Source organism: Heterocephalus glaber, unplaced genomic scaffold, assembly GCF_053883595.1.
Source record: "Heterocephalus glaber isolate CG9 unplaced genomic scaffold, H.glaber_assembly_v1.0 deba00001613, whole genome shotgun sequence".
NCBI classification, from domain to species: Eukaryota; Metazoa; Chordata; class Mammalia; order Rodentia; family Bathyergidae; genus Heterocephalus; species Heterocephalus glaber.
In genome coordinates this window covers 31944495-31970397 of record NW_028258384.1, presented here as the reverse complement: position 1 = coordinate 31970397, position 25903 = coordinate 31944495, and the positions used below count along the sequence as shown (strand labels likewise).

At 34.6% G+C, this 25903-nt stretch overlaps 1 protein-coding gene across 2 annotated transcripts in view; it reads right to left on the bottom strand.

Moving 5' to 3' along the window:
- Positions 1 to 25903, bottom strand: part of Il1rapl2 (interleukin 1 receptor accessory protein like 2) — a 647009-nt gene that overhangs the window by 51060 nt on the left and 570046 nt on the right. For both annotated transcript variants that reach the window (XM_021241626.2, XM_087196707.1), the window contains exon 5: positions 20792 to 20921. In XM_021241626.2, coding sequence (XP_021097285.2) covers positions 20792 to 20921 — 130 coding nt within the window. The remainder of the gene's footprint in view (positions 1 to 20791; positions 20922 to 25903) is intronic.

The following is a 25903-nucleotide window of genomic DNA, read 5'->3' as shown; positions in this document are numbered from 1 at the left end:
CCTTCTACAGGTTTTCAGTTTAGTTGTTCTTATTTTCCTAGGGCCTTGGGGTGCATTATTAGGTTATTTATTTGGCATCTCTCTTCTTGTTTTTTCTAATATAAGTACTCATAGGTAAAATCTGATTTAATGTGCCCCACAGTTTAAGACATGCATTTCTGTTATCATTTAATTCTGTGATTTCTTCCTTGTTCTTTTCCATAACCTCTATTTATTGAAGTGCTTTTTCATACCAGCCATCATCTTCCTCAGTTTTATCCCTTTAGCCACTTATTTGGTTCTTCTTTGAGCTCATTGTTCATTTTAGGCACTGACTTATTCCACTGCTTATTTATGTCTTCTTTGATCTCATTGATCATATTAATTATCAGTTTGTTAAGCTATTTGTTCAAAATTTCTCCAACTTCAGTATCTGTGGGATCAGCTATTGTCAAATCTTGAATTATTAGAAGCATCTTGTTGGCTTGTTTTGCAAGAACCTTGTGCTTTTTATGTTATAATTAGTAGATCAGTCGGGATTGAAATTCCTACCACTATTATGTGGAGATGTATGTAGTAGCTTTATCCTTGTGATGTGCCCTTGACTTTGGGTATGACTCAGTATAAAGGCACCCACTCAGCCTATTCAAAGTACTAAGTTCAATTCCTAGCATTGCATTGTGAGGAGAGAACATCTCCCAGTAATATCAACATCCAAAGTCTCAACCATATATAAAAATATAATTTAAAACTTCTTTAAATAGTTCTCTACTATTTCAGTATCCCAGGAAAATGAAAGAGTAGCAGTAAAGTAGGATAGGCTAGGAAAACAGAGCATAAAGGAAAAGAAAAAATATTTAAAAAGGAAAAACTATAGGAAAAAGGAAAAAAAGAGAAAAATAAAAACTAATGAATAATTTTAGTGATAATATTTGTGTCCCAGAAAAGAAGGGAGAGGGAGGTTGAGAGCCAGTGTGAGGAGAAGGAAAGAAGGAAGAGTATGGAAGGGAATATAAGTGGAAAGTATGAGAAGATAGAGAGATTGAATCCAATTAATAAACAAGCAGGTACAAAAAATTAGAAGACCTAAGAAACATTGCTTGATGGGGAGAACATGCAAAGCAAGGTAAGACACTATAGAAGCCATATAGGCAACTAACAATCATACACAGTTACAGGGACACCTATCCTCCCAACACCAATAAAAGAGAAAGGAAGAGAAAATTTAAAAATTGGTTTTAATGTTAAAAAAAGGAGGGGAGGAGATTTGAGAAGGTATAAGATGGGAAGGAAAGAAACAAGAGATGAAGAAGGAATATAAATGTAAAATGGGAGAAGGTATATCAAGATTGAATCCAATTAATGAACTATCAGAACCACAAATTTATCAAGCCCTATGAGATAACACTTGGTGTGGGAAAACATAAATAACATGATAAGACACTGCATAATGTGTGGTCAAAACTAAGGTGAATGTTTGCAGTTGAAAATTATGACAGTAAATGACAGTGCCATTAGCCCCCCCTCAAAAGAGTACCCCTCAATTTCAACATATTTATCCCATTAGTCTTGCTACTTTCTGAAGCAATTCTGGAATTCTTCCGTGAGTGGCCTTGATGTTCTGAAACAATGCAAGATTTTAATCATTCATGGACATTTTGACTTTGATAAAAAGCCAGAAGTTGTATGGTGTCAGAACAGATCCAGTGAATAAAGTGGATGAAGACTCACCACAATGTTTTAAAAATATGCCATTCTGTTGGACGACAGCTGGCAACAACATTCATAATATTTTTTATCACAGCTCATAAAGACATCACAAAGGTAATTTCCAGAATTTCTACCAAAATTAGAAAGGATGATGGGTTAAGTCTGTTTGAAGTGAGGCCATATATTTTGAGGAGGATTAATAACAATGTTTCTTTTACAGTAATGATTTTTTAAAATTTAAACATTCACCATATATTTTGATCACACCTTGAGGAGCAAAAACAATAACCAGAACACATTAACACTTGCGTACACAATACACTGCCATGTACATATTAAAAGAAAAATCACAAAAACCTACACAGGTTTGATATTCCTCCTTCTGGTGGTATTTAGACTGGTGTCAATTTGTAGAAGCTCCCTAATGAAAAGGAGGGCATGTATGTGAAAATCTTTTTCATTTTTTGTCCATAGTACAGCACCACGTCCAAGTAGGAGAAGCCATTTGGAGCAGTTATGGCCATTTAGAGGCCATTTAGAGTGACTCACTGTGGTTGTCTCTGTTTACTCAGGTAGGTGCAAAAGTGTTGGGATTGGTTTGCAGCTACAGATTTAATCTTCTATGTACTTGGAAATAAGGGGACAAGAAAATCCAGGGTTTTTCACTGAATGTATCATTCCTGTAATCATTTCTGTAGTTCATAGGCAGGTCCAGAGGGCAGGCTAAGACTGCAAATTTCTTTTTTAAAATTAATTTTATTGTTACATTTAAGGTATACAATATAATGACATTCATCGTTGGAAATTTGCACCTTTACATAATCCATCTTGGTTCTTATTTTTTCCCCATTCCCTTGCCCTCCAATCAACACCTCCACCCTTCCCTATCTACAAAGACTTTGTTTCCATTTTTTTCTCTTTCTCATATTAATTCCATTCCCTTCTCTCTTTTCCTCTACCCCTTGAGCTTCCCCTTCCACTTTGCCCCTATTCTTCCTGTTCCACATTATCTACTATACGTTTTAGTCCTTATTTACACTTTCAGTTTCTCACACCAGAGAAACTATTCGGTATTTACACGTGTGTCCTATTTATTTCACTTAAGAGTATTGCCTCAATGTGCATCCATTTAACTATGAATGTCTCTAGTTTCTCATTTTTTATGGCTGAATAATACTCTATTTTATTTAAAAAAAAAAACAGATTTTCTTTATCCAGTCTCCAGTTGATGGGCTATTGTGTTGTTTCCAAGTTTCACCTATCACAAATTGCGCTGCTATGAACATGGGTGCACATATATATCTGTGGTATGATTCTTTTAATTCTTTGGAGAAGATACCCAGCAGGGGAATAGCTGGGTCAAATGGGATTTCCAATCCTAGTTCTTTCAGGTATCTCCATGCTGATTTCCACAGTGGTTGCACCAGTCTGCACTCCCACCAGGAGTGGAGTAGGGTTCTGCTTTCCCCACAGTCCCACCAGCATTTGTTACTGGTTGATTGCATGATAGCCGCCATTCCTTCTGGGGTGAGGTGGAATCTCAGGGTTGTTTTCATCTGCATCTCTCGAATGACCAGTGATGTTGAACATTTTTTCATATGTTTATTTGCTATTTCTATCTCTTTGTTGAGAAACGTCTATTCATTTCAGATGCCCATTTTTGGACTGAGTCTTTAAATTTGGAGGGTCTGATCTTTTTAAATTCTTCATAGATTTGAGATAGTACACCTTTTCCTGAGGAACAGAAGGAAAGATTTTTTTTCCCACATTGTAGGTTGTCTCTTCACACTGTTGGTGGTTCCTCTTGCTGTGCAAAAGCTTTTTAGTAAGAAGAGGTCCCACTTGTTGATTGTTTGTGCTAGTTCATAGGCAAATGAGGTTTTGTTCATAAAATCTTTTCCTAAAACAATGGCTTCAAAAGTTCTACCTAACCTATCTTCCAACCAGTTTAGTGTTTCTGTTTTAGTATTTAGATCTTTAACCCATTTCAATTTTAGTCTAGTGCATGGTGAAAGATACATGTCTGGTTTTAATCTTTGGCAAGTTGAAACCCAATTTTTCCAGCACCATTTATTAAAGAGGCTATCTTTCCTGCAGTGAGGGTGTTTGGCTCCTTTGTCAAAGATGAGGTGGCTGAGTATGTTTGGAGATGTTTCTGCATCTTCTCATCTGTTCCACTGGTCCTCAGATCTGTTTCTTTGCCAGTAACATGCTGTTTTTATCACAGTAGCTTTGCAGTATAATTTCAAGTTGGGGGTTGTGATACCCCTTGCGACTGTTACCTAGAATTGCTTTTGCTATTCTAGGTCTCTTCTTGTTCCAACTGAATATTTGGATTTTTTTCTCCAGGTCTATGAAGTATGCTGCTGGGATGTCAATTGGGATTGCATTGAATCTATATAGCAGTTTTGGAAGTATGGCCATTTTCACTATGTTGATTCTTCCTACCCAGGAGCAAGGGATGTCTTTCCATTTTCTGATATCCTCTTCAATCTCTCTTTTCAGAGTGCTATAGTTTTCACAGAAGAGGTCTTTGGTTTCTTTTGTTAGGTTGCTTTCTAGGTATTTCAGGTTTTTGGATGCTATTGTGAAAGGAATTCATTGCCCCATTTCTCTCTCAGTGAGTCTATTTTCTTGTACAGAAAAGCTATTGTTTTTGTGTGTTGACCTTGTATCCAGCTACTTTCCTGAATTTGGTTATTAAGTCCAGAAGACTTTTGGAGGAGTTCTTAGGGTCTTCTATACAGAGTATCATGTCATCTGTAAATAGTTACAATTTGACTTCTTCGTTTCCTCTGTATTCCTTTTATTTCTTTCCCTGGTCTAATTGGTGTGGCTAATGATTCCAAATCTATAATTAACAGGAGTGGTGATAATGGACATCTGTGTCTTGTTCTTGGTCTTAGTGAGAAGGATTTCAGTTTTTGACCATTTAATATGACATTGGCTGTTTGTTTTTCATAGCTGGCATTTATCAGATAGAGATAGAGTCTGTCTATTCCAATTCTTTGTAGGGTTTTTATCACAAATGCTTGTGGGATTTTGCCAAATGTTTTTTCTGTATCTATTAAGAGGATTATATGGATTTTGTCCTTGGCTCTATTGATATAGTGTATTACATTTATTGATTTTCCTATGTTGAACTATCCTTGCATCCCTAGGATGAATCCCACTTGGTCAGGTTGTATCATCTCCTTGATGATCTTCTGCATTCTATTTGCCAGTATCTTATTAAGGATTTTTGCATCTATGTTCATTAGTGAGACTGACCTATAGTTTTCTTTTTCAGTTTGGTCTTTCTCTGCTTTGGGGATCAAGGTGATGCTTGCTTCCAGGAATGAATTTGAGAGTATTGCTTCCCTTTCAATTTCATTGAAGAGTTTAAACAGTAGTGGCAGTAGTTCCTCTCTACATGTTTTGTAGAAATCAACAGTGAAGCCATCAGGACCTGGTCTTTTCTTAGTTGGTAAGTTTTTAATTATGTTTTCAATTTCATTGATTGATATTGTGTCATTTAGAATTTTTAGGTCATCGTCGTTCAACTTTGATAATTCACATGAATCTAGGAATCTGTCCATGTCTTCTGTATTTTCCATCTTTTTGGCGTATAGGTTCTGGAAGTAGGTATTGATGATCATCTGGATTTCTGCTGGGTCTGTTGTAATTTCACCCTTTTCATTCCTAATTGCATGGATTTGGGCCTTTTCTTTCCTTTTTTGATAAGGTTGCCTAAGGGTTTGTCAATTTTCTTTATTCTTTCAAAGAACCAACTCTTATCTTCATTGATTTTTCTACTGTTCTCTTCGTCTCCATTGCATTGATTTCTCCTCTGATCTTTATAATTTCCTCCCTTGTATGAGCTTTGGGTTTGTCCTGCTCTTCTTTTTCTAGAAGCTGGAGGTTTGGCATCAGGTTGTTTAATTGGGCTCGCTCTGTTTTCCTAATATGTGTATTTACTGTTATGAATTTTTCTCATAAGGTTGCTTTCATTGTGTCTCATAGAATCTGATATGTTGTATTGTCATTGTTATTTAATTGAAGGAACTGTCTGATTTCCTCTTTAATTTCCTCTGTGGCCCATTGGTTATTCAGAAGTGTATTGTTCAATTTCCATGTGTTTATGAAATTTTTGTGGTTTCTTTTGCTATGGATCTCCAATTTCATCACACTATGGTCTGATAATATACAGGGGATAACTTCAATTCCTCTGCACTTATTTAAACATGTTCTATGAGCAAGTATGTGGTCTATTTTGGAGAATGATGCATGTGCAGCTGAAAAAAGTGTGTATTCTTATTTTGTGGGGTGAACACTCTATATACATCTGTTAAGTTCATTTGTTCAAGAGGTCGATTGATTTCTAGTATTCCATTACTTATTTTTTGTCTAGTTGATCTATTTCTTTGTGACAGTGGGGTATTGAGGTCTCCCATTGCTATTGTATTAGTGCACATATGAGTTTTCCTGTCCCTTAGTACTTGTTTTATACTGTTGGCTGCACTAGAGTTTGGTGCATATATATTAATGATTGTCATCTCTTCCTGTTAGATTGTTCCCTTTACAATGATGTTGTGTCCTTCCTCGTCTCTCCTAATCCGTGTGGGTTTGAAATCTACTTGATCTGCCAAGAGGATAACTACTCCTGCTTTTTTTCTGGTTCCTTTCACATGGAGTACTGTCTTCCATCCATTAGCTTTCTGTCTACGAGTTTCTTTTTGAATTAAGTGTGTTTTTTGGATGCACCATATTGTTGGGTCATGCTTCTTGACCCATTCTGCCAGTCTATTTCTTTTGATTGGTGTACTGAAACGAATAACATTGATGGTTATAACTGATATGTATTGACTTATCCTTGTCATGACTTTTTCTTTTTGTTTGATTCTCCCCCTTTACATTTAATTTCTTTTTGTGCTTGATGGATTCATTCTGCTGGACTTCCTGGGGTTGTGAGACTCATTGTCTTTTCCTAGGAAATTTTCTAAAATTTTTTGGAGTGCTGGTTTGGTATTCATGACGTTTCTAAGGAGCTCTTTGTCATGAAAGTATCTTATTTCTACATCAATTTTGAAAGATATTTTTGCAGAGTATATCAGTCTGGGTTGGAGGCTGTTTTCCTTTAGGGGTTAAAATATTTCTCTCCAGACCGTTCTTGCCTTGATGTTTTGTGTTGAGTAGTCTGCTGTGATTCGGTTGGGCTTTCCATTGTTTGTGATTTTTTTCTTTTCTCTAACTGTTTGTAGAATTTTTTTCTTCCACTGGGTTTCTAGAATCCTAACTGTTATATGCCTATGTGTAGATTTTTTTTTTAATCATGGCTAGTTGGAGTCCTGTATGTCTCACTTATCTCTATCTCAAGTTCTTTTCACCTGTTTGGGAAGTTTTCTGCCATTACTTCTGTGAACATTTTTTTATGTCACCTGCACTCTCTCCTGTTTCTTCATTGACTCTAATCAGTCTGATGTTATTATTTTTTTGCATCATCTAGCAGCTGCTGGATTGATTTCTCATGGTCCCTTACTATTTTAAATAAATTTTTCTTTTCCTGGTCACTAATTGCAATCCTATCGTCTACATCCGAAATTCTATTCTTTCCTTGGCTCATTCTGCTCAGTAAACTTTCAGTGGAGGTTTTAATTTCCTGGAAATCTGTTTGCATCTCTTTTATGGATTCCATTTGTGTCCTATGTTGGGATTCCATTATGTTCCTGAGCTCCTCTATTTTTTAATCTGTCTGCTCTAGATTCATTAATCATGTCTTGTACTATGGGCATAATTTCTGCTGTTATCTGAGAAATTATTTCTGATTTCATATTTTCCGGGTCCTCTTTTGTTGCCAGGTCATGGAGTCCAGGTGGTTGAGTATCAGATTTTTCCATCTCATTGTCCTTTGGGCTTGCCTTAAGTGATCTGGAAGTCTGGTTTTTGGACTTATTTACTTGTCTTCTCCTTTCAACAGATGCAACCTGCTGTATCTCTATTGAGGCGACTTTTTGCTCCCCCACTGGTCTTGAATTCTCAGCTAGCCCCGAGCAGCCATTACTGTGCTACTCACCAGTACACCAATTCCTGCACTCAGAGTGGTGGCCTTCTGGATCCCTGAGCTAACCTGTTGTCTGGGCAGGCTTCTGGATGGGGCCTGTACATATTTGGGATGGTATCTAGGTGTGCCTCTCACTGGGGCCCCTATGTAGCTGTTGTGTGGGAGGACCTTTGGTTGGGGGCTGTGTGTCCCAGTTGCTGTTGTCTGCACAGGCTTTGGATAGGGTCACCACGCACTTATCAATGGTATCAGGGCAAGCCTCTAGCATTGCTTGTATGCCTGTACAGCTCTTCTCCAGGTGGGTCCCTGGCTGTGCCTGATGGTATGTCAGGCCTCTGCCAGAAGCCCATGCAATTGTGCAGCTCCACTCTGGGAAGACCCCAGCCTGGGAGGTTGCACAGGAGCCTCTGGGGACCCCTGACTGGGATCCACCTGCAGCTGCACTGTAAGACTGCAAATTTCCAAACTGTGCTTTTAGAGGGATGGCTGACTAGTGTCAGCATACTGTTGTTTTTACTCTGAATGACTCTAAGCAGATTAGGGGGTGTTGGACATGAATGGTATTGCTGGATAAAATGGTAGCTCTATTTTTAGTTTTTTGAGGAAATTTCATACTGATTTCCAAAGTCACTCTACTAATTTTCATTTGTACCAGCAGTGTAGAAGGGTTCCTTGCCCCAGTATCTTTTCCAGCATTTATTTATTTATTTATTTATTTATTTATTTATTTATTTATTTATTTTTGTATTCTTGATAATAACCCTTTTTACCGGGGTGAGATGGAATCTCAATGTAGTTTTGAAATGCATTTTCCTTACTAGCTTAAGATGTTTAGTATTTTTTCACATACTTACTTGCCATTTGTATTTCTTTTGAGAAGTGTCTTTCTAATTCTTTTGTTCACTTCTTGACTGAGTTATTTGTTTTTTGGCATTTAGTATTTTGAGATCTTTATATATTTTAGATATTAATCCTCTGTTAGAAGAGTAAATGGCAATGATTTTCTCCCATTCTGCAGGCTTCATTCTTTGGTTGTTTCATTTGCTGTGCAGAAACATTTTCATTTGATATAGCCCCAATTTTTTGTTCTTGCTATTATTTCCAGTGCTCTTAGAGCATTGTTGAAGATGTCTTTGCTTATGCATATGGCTTGAAGTGTTTCTCCTGTTTTCTTTCAGCAGTTTCAAAGTTCCAGGTCTTATACTTAGGTCTCTGATCTATTTTGAACTGTTATTTTATAGAGTAAGAGATACTCATCTAGTTTCAAACTTCTACAAGTGGATACCATTTTTTCCCAGTACCAATTGTGAAAGAGGCTATCTTTCCTCCAACATATTTTTCTGCTCTTTTATCCAGAATCATATGACTATAGTTGTGTGGGTTTGTTTTCATGTCCTCTACTCTGTGTGATTGACCTAGATGTCTATTTTTTTGCCAGTACTATGATTTTTTGTTACTAAGAATTTGTATTATATTTTGAGATTGCATATTGTTATGCCTCCAGCCTCATTGTTGTTGTTTAGAATTGCTGTAGCTTTTCTGGGTCTTTTGTGCTTCCATATGAATTTTAGGATTTCTTTCTAGTTCTGTGAAGAATGTCAATGGTATTTTGATAGTGATTGTACTAAACTTGCAGATTTCTTTTGGTAGTATGGTTATCTTGACTGTATTTTTCCTGCCAATCCATGAACATGGGAGATCTTCCCATCCATCTGGCATTTTCTTCAATTTCTTTCTTTAGTGTTCTATAAATTTCATTGTAGTGCTCTTTCACATCCTTGGTTGGATTGATTCTTAGATATTTTATTTCTTTTGAAGCTATTGTGAATGTAATCATTTTTTTGATTTCATCTCCAACTAGTCCAGTATTTGCATATAGGAGAGCTACTAATTTTTGTTTTTCTTTCAGTACCAGGGATTGAACTCAGGATCGTATGCTTGCAAGGCAGTCATGGCACCACTGAGCTAAATCCCTGGCCCTAGCTATTCATCTTTTAAATGTCAATTTTATATCTTACTACTATCTGATCTAAAATCTTTTGGTGGAATATTTATGCTCTTTTTTGTAAACTTAAAAAAAGTGCTGTTAAATTTTGCCTAATAAAAAATAACTCATTCTTCTTTTTCTCTTCAAAACCTGCTTTCCTGGAGGTAACTTTTAGGGTGTGATTGTGCCTTCACTTTTTTATCATCAGCAAGCAGCATAGTAGTGGGAGCATCATATAAACTCAATAAAATCACAGTAAGTAAATGATTTTGTTAAAAGTAATGTACTATGAAAAGATACAGAAGAACCATAAATACATATTACTAAGCAAAAGAGGCCAATTTTAAAAGGCTATATGCTGTATGATGCTATCCATTTGAAAATGTTGGCTCTAGTAAAATGATCAGGAGTTGCCAGCAGTGTTAGGAAAGGGAGAGATGAATAGGTAGGGCATAGATTTTAGGTCAGTGAAACTATTCTATATATCATTATTGTAAGTAACATGCACATTATATTCATCGAAACCCACAGAATGAACAACACCAGGTGTGAACTACATTATAAACTATGTACTTTAGGTGACAATGATGTGTCAATGAAGGTTCATGGATTGTAACACATGTATCACCATAATGCTTGCTGTTGATAGTGGAGGAAGATGTCTGGGAGGAAGAGGGTGGCAGGGATATATGTACATTTCACTCACATTTTCTGTGAACTTAAATCTTTAAGAATTTAAGTTCAGTACATGTTTATAACATTAGAAAGACACTCTATTAGTGCAATTTACTAAAATGCAATGTCATTAAACAGACTTTTGAAAAGTTTTATGTGCTAGAATTTTGGTAAGCTGGGACATATTAATAAAATCAATATTATCTTAAACTACTTTGATCTATTGCCTCATTATTGACTTCCTGTAATAAGATATTTTATGGCAATGAAAGGAGAAAAAAAAGGAAAAGCAGTGAGTTCTCTGCATCTGTGAGTTATATGTCCATGGATTCAGCCAAAAAAGGATTGAAAATATCCACAAAAAAATCATGTGTACATTAAAATGGTACAGAATTTTCTTGTCATCATGCTCTAAACAATTCAGTATAACTGTTTATATGGCATTTGCAATATAAATATTATAAATAATCTAGTGATGATTCAAAGTATATGGAAAGACAAATACTTCTCAATCTCATTCATGTGGAGTTTAAAAGAGTTGATCTCACAGAAACTGAGAGTTGAACTGTGGTTTCCAGAGGCCAGGGTGGTTAAAGGTGAGGATGGGTTGGGGAAGGGTTAATCAGTGGCTATTAAGTTATAGTTATACGGGAACAAGCAGTTCTGGTGTGCTATTGCACAATAAGGTGACTATAACAAAAATATTCTGTACATATTAAAAAGCTAGGAGAAAGGATTTTAAAAAGTTTTTACCATAAGAAAATGATAGATGAGGAAATACATATTCAATACAATTTAAACACTATACATTATGTGTAGAAACACCATGTTACTCCATATTTATTAAAATAGAACTCTGCTCCATTAATGTGTGTGTTATGTTTTTATGTGTCATTTAAAAGAAGTAAATAAAAGTATATGGGGAATATGCATAGGTTTTATGCAAATCACTATGAAAATTTATATAAAGAACTTGAGTATCTATGGATTTCGGTATCTGCATGGGGGTTTAGAGAAATCTCTCATGAATACTGAGAAATGTCTAGTTTTTTAGCAGAAAAATTCCAAACTACTTTGTAGTTAGTTCCAGTAGCAGTAGTACTTTTAATAATTTATAAAGGCACTGAATTACATCAGAGAGCCCACGGTTCATATGCTTTAGTCCTTACCCATATCATCAAGTCTATTTCTGCCACTATTGCTGTTATCATCAGAAAGTACAAAACCTCCTTCATTTTAATGGGAATCCTCCCAATAAACCCATTATAAGCTGAATATATTGTAAGTTGAAAATGCATTAAACATAACTGACCTGAACATCATAGCAATACAATAAGATACTGTAGAGTATGTGTTTTTTTACTTGTGATCATGTGACTGCCTGGGAGCTGTGGCCCAGTACTGCTGTAAATCATAGCAAAGGTACGATATAACTTCCCAGTGATCTGGGACAAGGTAAATATTCAAAATTCAAATTAATTTCTACTGAATGCATATCACTTTTACACAGGTGTTCAGTGGATTAACTCTAACATGAACCATTGTAAATTGGGAACTATGTATATTTATTAGTAAGCAACAACTTGCTGTAATAGGTACTGTACTAATCTTTGTTTGTATGTAGTTGCTGCTTGTCCTCCCAAAGATCAAAATCTAAAAGAAGTACCACAGAAGAAAATGATAACCTTGCCTTTAGATAAAGAACACAGATGCAGTTAAATATTAGTGAAATCTTGTTTAATGGAAATTTTCTGAGGATTCTGATAATTTTGCTGAGGATTCTGGATAATTGAATTTTCTGCTCACTTGAGATTTAAATAGAAATTTCTTAATTGAAGAAAATAATTATAAAATGTCTAAATGAAATTTCCATTCATTATAAATGGTCCCTTGAACTAAACTGCATTCTCCTTATCATGCAGAGTCTCTCGGTCACTATTCTGAATTATGAGTAATCATCATCCAGAATAATGATTGAGAATATGAAAATCTTTCCATGCCATTTATTTGCCTTTTGTTCTTACTAAAACCTTATTTGTCAAAGACCAGCATCAAGTCTCTCCTTTGACAAAATCAGAATGGTTGTCTCAATGTATTGAGGAGAAGCACTCCGGGAACTACGATTGAAAAGAAGAAAAGAATCTTTTGTAACACTTAGGTTTCAACAAGAAGGTTCTCAGGATGGTCTAGGGAAGCAGTGGTAAATTCTGGATTGAGTGGAGTTCCTGACATCAGACCTGGGGAAGGGGGAGTAACTAGGGAGTGGATCATCCTGAGATGACGGTGACTTAGTCAATAGGTATCTCTAGTAATAAACGTGAAGAGTAAAGTGCGCCTGTACATCAGTGGTGGACCAATGATCACTCAAGGGAGGAAAGGTCTTTCTGGCATTTTACAACTGCTACACAACCCTTGGAGAAACATTGTTTTATGTTAACTATGCAGCTGGCTTTATTTGTCTGTCTTCCCAACCTGATTAATGGCAGGGCTGCTTATTCTCACTCTATACTGATTTTCACTCTTTCAGTTCCAGGCAGTTTTTGATTCTGCAGCCTAAATGTGGAGTAAACGAATCATCCTGGACAACTGAGGATTCTTACTAGTTGTGTTGTGATGAATTCAGGAACTATAAATTGTTCAGTGTCCAAACCACAGTTTCATTATCTGCAAAATAAAGCTAGTATTATTTATTTCAGATGGCTATAATTAGAATCCAATTTGACTTAGAATGCTAAATGTTTTTTTCAGTCTGCTCTGTATTATAAAAATATGAAATCCAAGTATTAATAATACTGTTATTATTTACTAATTATATGTTCTTGTCTAGAGAAACTTACAAGACGATACAGTTGAAACTGTGTCCGCTCAGTAAATAGAAAAAACAGATATGTCTTATGTAGGCTTTAGGTATTTTATGTGTATGCAAAGACTAAAACCCACCATAGAACCATGAATAGTAGATAACATTCTTCCAAAAACCAATCCTTCAGATAAATGGCAATGAAGGCTGATCTTCAGTAAAACTATGTTGCTTATGAATTTTATCTTTTCCATTGAAGTCTTCTCCTGACTTAGAAAATATATGTTTACATAGAACTGATAAGATTTGGAATTTATGTAACTCAGTGATCCTCTAGAAAATGGGATGAGTGTGGGGGAAACGAAGAGATTACTTTTTGAAACTCAGTTCTGGGAAAGTTAAGGGCATGTGGATTGCTTCAAAGTACTGAAAAATGTGTGAAGTTCCAGGACCTATCATTTTTGTCTTGGGCTGTCTGGAACACCAGTTATTTCCTCCACATAGTCATAAGTAGCACAAAGATGTTTAGGTAAATTATAGACTGCATATGCAATGATGGTACTATAAGATTATATCACCTACTGGCATCATACCTGTCTCGCTTTGGTAAATCAATGCCAATGTTTTATATCTATCTTTGCACAATGCTGAAATCACTTAACAGCACACTTTACAGAACATGTTCCCTTCATTAAGTGATTTGTGACTATACTTTGAGGACTCAACTACATATTCACAGCTTCATGTTGTTTTCGCAAAAGGTAGGCTATTAACAGATTAGTTTGGGTCTTTAGATAGACTCACTTCATTTCAAGAATAAAATCATTTCATGTGTACCTATGTCGGATTTCTTTCTTTGTTAGAGCATCTCCCTCATTTAAGTACACTCTATTAAGGTTAAGGGATTGAACTGAAGACAAGAAAGTGGTGAAAGCAAGAGTGAAGAAACCAAAACTAAGAACACAACTTATAATCAGTTTGCAGCCTCTCAGAAATTGAATGTACATGAAATTATTTGCATTTTAAGGTTTTCTGAAAATAGCTTAAAAATAAAATGAATATATTTTCAAGTGAAAAATTATGAAAGATTTGATAAACTTTTATTGTATGCCTGAGAAAGAAAACATTGGACTTCGATAAGGCTTTTATAAAGTGAAATTTATTATTGAAAATTAAACTCCATTGGAACAAAACAATTGTTTTAAAATTTATATGGACTATTTTGATAATCAGATGGAATTCCCAACCTTGTAGGCAATCTTAAAGATTGTTATTTCTTGTATAATGTTCAGTTTCTCTGATACTGTGGAATACGTAACTCAACTAGCAAATTCTCATCTCTTTTTTTCATTCTCACTCTTCTTGTTAATTATTTTTTTATTAGAATGTGTTTCCAGTGCATAAAGTTTACACTCATCTTTCAGAGTAGGTATATGTACATAAAACAGTTCAATTCTTTTTCAATCCCTTCCCCTCCCTACTCACCTCCCACCCTCTGTCTGTAAATCCCTTTTCCCCATTTTTTCTGTTGTTATTATTATTTTTAGTTCATGTTTATGATATACAATGTTTACATTCATTGTGGGTATTTAGTAACTGTACATGACGTATCTTATCTCTTTTTCTTCCTTTCTTTCCCCCTCCCCTTGTCCTCTGTCTCCAGGACCCCTTCACATTTGCAGGAGATTTATCTTCCTGTTTCCTTCTATCAGTCTTGTATTTTGTTCATTATTTGTAATTTGTGTTACTCAAATGAGAGATACCATGCGGTATTTAACCTTGTGCTTCTGGTTTATTTCACTCAATATTATGTTTTCTAGAGGTATCCATTTTCCTGTAAATGTCTTGAATTTGTCCTTTTTCAGAGCCAAGTAGTATTCCATTATACATAGATACCACATTTTCTTACCCATTTGTCTATTGATGGGCATACAGGCTGCTTCCAGGATTTATCTGTCATGAATAAAAAGAAGTTGTACAGAGGTGTAGAACTTGAGTGGCCTTTCTATAGTGCTCATCCTCAAAGTCTTATATCACAAACTGTCTGATCCTTATTTGCAAACAGATACCCTTGAGCATTAAGGGAGGCATAGAAGTCAGAATGTCTTCTCATAATGATGGCTCTCACTGGTCTCCTCCATACAATCATTTGATTATGTGAAAAGATTTAGTGAAGTTATCTGAGGGAAAATTGTTGGAATGATTATAAAATTGTAGGAAAGGAACCAAAAGTGCAAAGTTGCAGTTTATGCAATAGTGCACATGAAACTCCTTTCCCATCTCTCAAAATTACATCTTCTGGAGTCTGAGTTCTGATGCAGTTGCATAGGATGGGGTGGCTGTTGAGAATAAATACTACATTTGAGTTGAAGTTTCCTTGGAGCTCAGTCTCTTAGCCACATCAGAGACAGAGCAGTGCTATTTCAACCTTTGCTTAAAGGGAGGCAAGGGGAGATCTGTATGCCCAGATTTGAGTGTTTTACCAGTGAGTTGCAAATCAAGAGATGTCAGTGACCTCAGTGATCAAAGTGATCCAGAAAGCAGACAAATTTAAGAACTCTAAAACTGTGGCCAGGATTTGATCTCATATGTTAGTCAAGCCACAAGTCATCTATGTACGGCTTGCACTTTTTGAAGTATGCATGACCTTATAACATCAAAATCTCAGTAAATATCAAAGCTTTTCCCTTGGTAATATTTTAAAGCCCTGTATTCCCCTGGGGCAAAACTAGGAGATTAAAAATTGCAATATATACTTGTAGGATCAAGAGCAGGAAATTGAGAAACCAGGCAGAGAAGCCAGTCCTCCTCTCAGATCCAGTGTATCTTGGGAAACTTCTCCATAAGTCGACTGCCTGAGAGCTAGTTATGTACATTCTTATATTTTGATCTACTCAGAAATAGACTTCAAAATTTATTAATATGTATTAATTGTACATATTAATAGACTCAATGTGGTATATTCAACATGCACTGATCAACTCCAACCACACTTTTTTCATCCCCATCCCCATATATCTGTCTCAGTTTCTAGTAATCAGTATTCAAGTTTTAGGCAGTGCACTGTTTATATGTATGCACAACACAAGAACCTTGCTTCAATTAAAATATTATTCCAATACAATACCCTTTCGATAGACTGAATGTTGGTGTCTCCCCTAATTTTATATGTTGGAACCTAATACTCAATGTGATATTAACAGGTGGGGCCTTTGGAAATTGATTAAACCATGAAAGCCTTATCTTCACGAATGTGACTAGTGCCCTATATAAAGGAGATTGAAATGAGCTCTTTCACCCCTCTGCTATGTGAGGACACCCAGAAGTTGCGATCTATAAAACATAGGTTCTCACCGGATACCAAATCTGCTGGCTACTTGACCTTGGATTTCAGAGGCTCCAGAAAATGTAAGTAATATGTTTCTGTTGTTTTTAAATTACTCACTATACAGAATTTTGTTGCAGTAATCTGGACAAAGATAATTCTGAAGGAGAGCCATCATCTAGAATAAGTTTTGTTCATAGAATTGTCTTTGAGAGCAATCCTTTAATTAAACTACTCAGTATATTGTCTTCAGAGCTGTTCCTTGGGAGAACATGAGTAAGGATGGGAAGAATGTAGATTTTCTCCTGGAGCTAGTAATAGGATAAGTAGCAAATTTTTAATTAAACTTCCTGATTTTTGTAATCTACCATTCTGTATAAAAATCTTACATGTTTGTTTCAAAGACATAGGCTTTGGAGGATAGAAGACAGGGTCTAGTAATAATTAACTCCTATGTAGTGTAAATGATTATAGAGTGAAGGAATGATGAAACCCCCACAAGCTCCCCAAGAAATTACAGATCATACAATTAATATTATGTAATGGCTGACTTTGTGTTTATATTGGCTGGGAATTACTGCCTTTTTGCACTTTTTGAAGATGTCTCTAGTTAGCTAGTGGGTCTTATAAAATTTTCAAAATAAATTCTCTGTGACTTTCTTCCACTGCAGTTATATTATGTACCATTTTATTTTTCACAGAAGGTGTAGTATTGGGGAGGGTGGAGAAAGAGGATGTAACAAAATCAAATAAAAAACAGCATTTTTCAAGTCTTGAAAGTTTGACTTTTATCATATTTACTAGCTGGTTGACTCATTTGGCACCTAGTATAGTGGCTTATTATGGGCTTAGTTGTTTTATGATTATATGTTTTGTCTCCCTGGTTTTAACCATTTACTGTTAGAGAGTGGCAGCAACTACTGCCTTATTCAAAAAATGGTAAAACCACTTTGGAATATAGTGAAGTACATTCTTTAAAAGGTTAAATAATCCTAGAGAAAAAAAAGACAGTGGGCAAAAACTAAGGAAATCACACTTCTAAAAATTACTTTAGTTAATAATAATGAATCAATTCAATTCATTGGTTGTAAGAAGTGTACCATGGCAGCTTAAAATGTTAATAATAGAAGAAACTAGATGTGCATTATATAGAAATTCTCTATAATATCTTTCAATTTTCTATAAGTCAAAAATTACTCTAAAATTAAGCTCGTTTTCTTTTTTTTTAAGTAGGAAGATATTTATAGATAGAAAAGCTACCGAGGGGCAGGAGAGATCCTGAGTGGGTAGCCCAAGCTTGTTTTCTAACAATAATATTTGCTTTCTAGAAGAGTCTAAAGGTTCTCACCACATATAAATGAAACACATATAAATGAAAAAATGTTTGAGGAGATGGAAATGGTAATTACTCTGATTTAATCATTATATATTATATGTATGCATTGAATTACCATAGTGTACTCATAAATATGTGCGCATATTTTGTCAATTAAAATTTACCTTACTGAATAGCAAAAAAGTTAGTGCCAAAAGTTGCAGTAAAATTAAGTTATTTTTCAAAGATGAGCTAAAAAGTCAAATATACACATACTATATAATTCAGTCCCTCCATGTTTAGTGTTTAGTTATTTAATCAAGAATAAAAGAAATATATGTACATAGAAAGACATGTATATAAATATTCATAGCAGCTGTATTTGTAATAATCACAAACTGGACACAACTCAAATGTCCATAAACAGGTAAATGGATAACCAAATGATTGCAATACCCCTCTAACAGTACTCATCAATAAAATAGGAATCAATACGATACACATAACCAGAAAGCTAAATCTAAAAATTAAATAATTTTGTTAAGTGAAATATTCTAGACAAAAATTAGTACGGACCTCTTATATGATTCTGTTACATAAAACTGGAGAAAATGCAGATTGATTTATAATGAAAGGAAAATTAGTGTAATGGGAAGGATTTCATGGGGGCATCAACAAAGGTGAGGGTGACATTTTTATTACGGCAAAAGTTTGATATGGCTATGCATATATCATTCAGTCCATATAGATTGTGTACTTTAAATGGTTTGTCACTTGTTATATGTCAATTTTACTTCAATAAATCTGTTTATTTTTTTAAAATCCACTAAATCTTGGGCAAAAAAAAAGAAGATAGTTTAGGTTCATAGAATTATTACCCTTGATCATGAAATATAGATTTGTTTTGCTGCTGTTGTTGTTGTTATTATTGTTAGTTTGTTTTGGGGGTTTCTTTGGAGAGAAAATTCTGCTATTAGCTATGTACCAGTGTACCTATATGTTGCCTTTTTGGGGACCAGTATCTTTCAAGGAAAAAAATGAAGGTCTTTTAAGGTCTCTTAAGGTCTTTTACAGGTAGATATATTTATAATAACCCTAAACTTGTATCTTCTAAAACAATTTTAGAAGAAATTCAGTTGCATTAATTTAAAATAAATCTTAACTTGAAATTACTTTATAAAGTGTTATTAATTAGGAAACTAAAGTTCAAATGGGAATCAATATTTAAGAATTATTTATAGTATATAATTTTTCTGAAAATATATTCTGTGCCATAAAATTAGAAGTGTTTTATAAACAGCTTTTTAAAGATAAACTTCGCATACCATACAACACTTTTTTATAATTCAACACTTTTTTTGAATATTCACCAATATGTGCAACCATAACCATGGTTTATTTTACAACATTTTCATACCTCAAAAAGGAGCCCCAGACTACTTAATGGGTACAGAATTAGTCTTTGAGGTGATGAAAATGTTCTGGAATTAGACAGTGGTGGTAGACGCACAACCTTGTGAATGTAGTAAATGCCACTGAATAGTATGCTTTTAAATTAGCATTGTATGTTAAGTTATATTTTGCCACACACACATAAAATACACCCATACACTCGAGCTATCACACCCTACCACCCCATCCTTTCCCACCAGCCCTAAGCAACCAGTGACCTATTTTCCTTTATATAGATTTTCCTATTCTGAACATTTCTCATGAGTTAAATCATATAACATGTACTTTTTATACTGACTTTTTCAAATGGAATATAACTATCGCAAAGTTCATGTTGTAGTGCTTATCAAAACTTTAGACATTTCCATGGAAAATAATATCCCATTCTATGAACATATGATATTTATTTATTCATATAACAAGTAATAGATGTTTAGTTTGTTTTCATATTTTGCATATTATAACTCATACTGCTATGAGCATTCATGTACAATTTTTATGTGGATTTATGTTTTTATTTCTCTTAGTTATATATTTACCAATGCATTGATGAACCATATGTTAACTTTACACTTAACCATTTAAGAACTTGCTGGACTTATTAAAGGTGTTTGGACTGTTTTACTTTTCTATCAGTAGTGCATAAAGTTTCCAAATTCACCACACCTTCACCAACACTTGGTATAACCCCACTTTTTTTTATAGCCATCCTAGTAAGTATAAAGTGATATCATATGATTTTAATTTTGATTTCCCTGATAACCCCGATGATGTCAAACACCTACTCAATATTTGTATAGACTCTACGGGTCTATGGATTATCAAAGTTATGAACTCCTCAGTTAGAGTTACTGGGTGGGCATGTGGAGAAAGTTTGCCATGGGTATAATTATAAATTATATTTAATCATAATTAATATTAGAAAGTATACTTGCTCATTTACGCTGCTGTATATTCAGTAAGAAAATAGGAAGAAATACCTATTAACATGAATTGTACTGAAATCTTAGATTCATTTCTATTACACAATTCTTTGTGGGGAGGAATATCCCAATTTCTATGAGGAGAGCAACATATACTGCACATCACCATTTCTGGGAAATCACACAAATTGAGTGAGGTAGAAAGGATTACCTTTCCTTTTGGTACAAAGGAGAAAGTGCTAATTAGAATTTTAAAAAATCAATTGAACTGAATTGATATTGATAAACCAGGAAGGGATCTGTGTAATAGGAAAGCAAAAAGCAGACCAGAAAGATGCTGAACTGGAGGATCAGTCATTTTCAAGATAAGCAGTGGATGGTGAGAAAATTAAACACTATTCAACAAGAGTCAACAGTTATTTTGGCAGGGTATCAATTTGTTACTGCCCCATACAGCTTTAAAGTTGTAACAGATAAAGGTAATCTGCTGCCAGGGGAGTAAATATACATTTTCCCAATAGACTAAGGAGTTACCTGCTTAACTGCAAAGATAGCAAAGAAAAATAAACAAATCAAGTTCTATACCTTATTTCACCTTCTCTAATGTGACCTGCCAGTTCTTCAATAAACTTTTCCCCTTTCATCCAGTAGATCATTGGCCCCGACTCTCCACTGAATCCAAAGAATGCTTTGCAAGGGATGTTCAGAGGCTTACCTGAGAATAAGAGAAAAAAAGAATTGATCAAATGACAAGATGGAGCATTTAACATATAAAGTAAACTCAGAAATTACCCACATTTCAACTTTTTCCATTCATTTCTATGCATGAAAAATTTTTAAATAATTATGAAAACTGGAAAATTATAAAATCCAAGCTATTATAAAAATTACAAAATATAGACTGTTACTTACTTTTTAGAACTGTTTATTTTTACTGCCTCCCACCCAAGAATTAACATGAAAGAATCAGATGGAAAAAAATCTCTTATTATTTTTCTTTTTGAGAGTAGTAAGTATTGCTTACTTGGACTCACTTTTGAAGCTAACATTAATCAAAAGTATAAGTTAATTCTTGATGTATGAGCAGATATAATAGACCATCCACCATGATTAAGATTGACCAAGGAAATTTTGTTTTTAAGAATAACTGAATAATGCAAACAGTAATGGTTGAATAGAGGTGTCGACTTGAATAGATTAAGAAATATCAAGATAGCTGATGTAGTATTATTTTTAGGTACATCTGTGAGTGTTTCTTCAGAAGAAACTGAAATTTGAGGTGGTAGACTGAGTGGGCACCATCCAATCTGCTGGTGGTGAAGGGGAGAAAAAAAGATAGGAAAGAAAAATTTACAATCTCTCTGCTAAAGCTGAAGCATCCTTCTTTTCCTTTTATTGGGCTTCAGAACTCCAAGTTCTCTGGCCATTGGACTAGGGGACTTGCACCAGAAGTACCTTGGAGTTTTGAGACTTTGGATTTGTGCTAAGAGAAACATTATCAGCTTACTCAGTTTAGAGTTTTTAGGACTCAGGCTGAGCCATTCTACTTTGGTTCTCCAGCTTGCAACTGTCTATTGTGGGGTTTCTCAGCCTTCATAAACATGTGAGCTAATTCCTTTAATAAATCTTCTATCTCTAACTATATCTCTATCTATAATCTATTACCTTATTTTTGTCTCTCTGGAGTACCCTAATATACAAACCAAAAGAAAAATTTTCAACCAAAAAATATCTAGAAGAAATACATGCAGGAAAAATTTCAATCTTATAATATCTTGTATATTCTTTGTATTATTCACTGTGTTAAAATAATTCTAGGCACTATTTTGGCACTTTTTATTATGCATCTTTCTAGTATAATTAAAAATTTTGTTTCAATTATAGTTATCATTAACTATATAATCAACTGTATTTTTGCTGCAATTGATTTCTTTTCTTCTTGCAAAGTAGATTAGTGTTATAGAGAGTACAATTCTGACATTTTTGATACAGAAATCTCCTACTCATACATAACATTATAGCATAAAATTTTCTCCATAAAATTCATTTTTGCTTTCCTCAGAGGAATGTTTTTACTGTCCCACCAGATAGGTTCTTCTTAAATAAACACAAGAAACAGTTATTACAGCAGTCTAGGTTGTATGAATGCTGACTAAATATACTTTTGTCAATGTACAAACCAGGGAACCATCCAACCTTCATACACACTACTCTAAAGATAATCCCAAAGCAATCAACTCCTGTGTCAGATAGTGATATTCAGCGTGTGCCAGTGAGTGGGCATCTTCTCTTCCAAAATGGATGAGAAAGATCTCTGCCTTGATTGGGAAAATAACCTGAAGCAGAATCTCCCCAGGCTTTTCTAAAATATGCCTTTTGTGCTAATTCCCATCTACTATTGGCATCTGTTAGCTACTGTATGTTTTGCCTCCAGAGATCTTCAAAGTCATTCTGTTACTGCCTTATTATTAGAGAAAGGCAATTTACATTCACATCTAAATAGGATAAAAATTATCAGCATTGAAAGAACTTTGTGAGTCAGTGCATTAGTGCTGATAAGTGAGGTTTGCTGGAAAGTTTTCATACACAGAGTGGATTGGCTTTCCATTGTCTTATCACCTTGCCAGTTTCCTTTCTCTGAGAGCTCTCTGAGAGTCCACATTGTGAGAAGGTTGATTAGAGATCTTAAAAGTCTAGAAATCTTAACAAGATTAAATTGTTGCAGCCATAAATTTGCTGGACATTTGTGTTGAAACAGATAAACACAGAATATTGATATTTTCAGCAAAGAAATCTACAGTGCCTATGTCCCATCAAGTTTTCCTGGGTGTTAGAGCCCAAACTTTTCAAAACCAGATTATGGGGTAATAAAAATCAAACTACAGTGAAAATTGTGATGTTAGTAGAACTTGTATATCTCTCTGTGCACTTGTGGGTGTGAATGTAGATGGGATTAAGAAAGGAGTGGGAGTTAGAGAGGTAAGGGATCCACATTTTATAATTTCCACAATTTCTAAACAACAAAGACATCAATGATGTGCTGGAATAAAATAACTTGTTTTAAAGAAATAATATGACTATAATATATATAAGTTTACTAAAATTTTATTGATACAAATGATATGCATAACACAATTTACCATTAGTACTAAAATATAATGGATTTACTATAAGTACTCAATTTTTGGTTGGAATATTTTCGTTTATTTTGAAACCTATATTTGCAGAGGAAAAGCCAGTGTAGTTTCTGATACGTATATTATTCAATATTTTCATTGACATTAATGAGAAGGATCAAAATAAAACAAGAGATGAATTTCAGAACGTCACTCATTCTTCCTTTATGTGAATATTTCTTTAGATGAATTAGGTAACAGATTCTGTTTTGCATTTCAAATCCATAGAATTGCTCTTAGAAGAACTTGGAAAGAAACTGAGACTGAATTATCTGATGTGAGAGAAATGCAGCTAAGGGTAAAATTATTAAGTATATTTTAATTTGAATACATCTTAATCTCTTCCTCTATAAGAATTTTCTGAGAACTTCTCAAGGGCAACAATTTAATTTTCAATCTACCTTTGCCCCTCCATAGACTACGAATTTTATAAAGGCCACAGGAAACCATCAGTATCTTTTTTTTTGCCAAGTAATTTTTTCTCCCTTCTTTGTTCTCTTTAGACAACTTCAATTTTTTAAAACATCTCTTTTAAATCATCCTATTCTCTCTACTTTTTGAGATGAAATTTTTTTCCATTTCTGTTTGAGGAAACAGTTTTATGATGATTAATTTTCTACTGAAGTTTTTAATGTCATTACTGTTTTCATCTATAGCTGGGATTGTTTTTCCTGTGTAATTTTTGGGTGCTGAGGACTAGAGAGGAATTCCCTGAGTAGGTTCAAGGTTGTCACTACCAAGGACCTACAAGTTTAACTGGTTTGAAACTAATTTTTCTGTTAATTTCTTAGCTTACATGTTTGTGTCACATGTGTCATATGTGAATTTAAGTTCAGAGCCAGGCTTGGTACATGTGTATAGTTCTATTTTCTCTGAATTATTTCTTCCCATTTATGGCCATGGCACTGAACTGAAGAAATTTCCTGGCTGTTTTCCTGGGCCAATGAGCAGAGCTTTCTAGTCTGTAGTTCATACATTATTAGGCAGGATAGACCACTTGGACCTGTAGAGTTTTGCTGGGGCCTAATTTATCTTCCATACTTTACACATTTCCTGAGCTCAAGTCCTTAGACCTTTAAGTTTCATATCTGGTTCTAAAAACCTCAGGAGAAATTCAGCTTCAATTTATAAATTCTTATTCTTCTTTCTCTGGCTTTGAGTTCCCTTTTCATTCTGAAAGTGTGGAATTTCCTTTATCTGCTTTCAAACTGGGCTAAGCATACCAACTTTTTATCCTAGTTTGGCCAGCAATTTTTCTGTGGCTAGAACAAGAGATGAGTCTTTATCATATTAATTCAATCTACCACAATGACTAGGTGTCTGAAGTTCCACTGTAGAAATCTATAAAGTGTGTATCTTCAGCTTGAATAATATGTTTTATTTTCTCCATTATCATCAAGGCTAAAGCATTGAGTTTCTATTCTTGTTAGTGCTAACATAAACAGATACTCTCCTTTCTTCCTGAGTTCATGCTTGGATTTGCTCTTTAGAAGATAAGATGAAAAGAGGGCTGTATAGTTATAATACCAATGTGAAAGCTATTCCCCTTCCTGCTGTGACTTACGTACTTTGTAACTACAACTTTCAAGAGGCTTTTCCCTTTCTTAAGCAGAGAATCCACAATTAGGACATATATCTCATTTGTACTTGTGAGAATATCCTGACTTTTACACTGTAGTCTAGTAGGTCAGTGTTAGAACACACAGAACACAGGCACATGTTACTTTCTGTGGTGAAATTTATTTTAAGTAGTTAATTGCTAATAATACATTGAAGATTTAAAATTACTCCTTAAAAATTACAGAAAATCTGAGGTCATGTTTATATTAATTGCACTCTTATACATATTTGAACTGTTATGGTTTTCCTGATTGGTAAATAAAAAAGAGAGTCAAAGTCTGCATATCGGGAATGTCCCATTAAGAGTGTAACTTATAGTTCAATGCCATCGTTTCATTGTTTGACAAGGGAAAAGCTGGTTGGGGATATAGACCAGCAGTTGAGCACGTGCTTAGCAGGCATAAGGCCCAGGTTTCCATCCCCAGGAGGCAGAGGAAGAGGGAGAGGGAGAGGGAGAGGGAGAGGGAGAGGGAGAGAGAGAGAGAGATCCTCATACTGACCTTTTATTCACACTGGCTCTTCATTCCTTACACTAGCTTTTCCATCAGTCATCCAATATGTTAAGTACCCACTTGCAGCCAAAACTAAACTGGTGAAAACATGAGTGTCTTTGCATTCTCTGAGACTACAATCTCAAATCAACTGAGCAGATTACTGAAGTTTAGAAACAGACTCAGACAACTGGTTTTCCAGAAGTCAAATTTTGAGCTAGTTTCAATTCTGAAAAAGGAATTCATATCTTCTAACATGTAGTGTGTTGTTCAATCTCCTAGAGACAATGTTGCTTTCCCATCTGTATATATCAGAAAAAAGAAACAGCTTACACATTCCAGAGTGAATTTATGCTACCTTTTAATCTTTTTTTTCTAAATTAAATGATACAGTCAGTGAGGTAAATTCT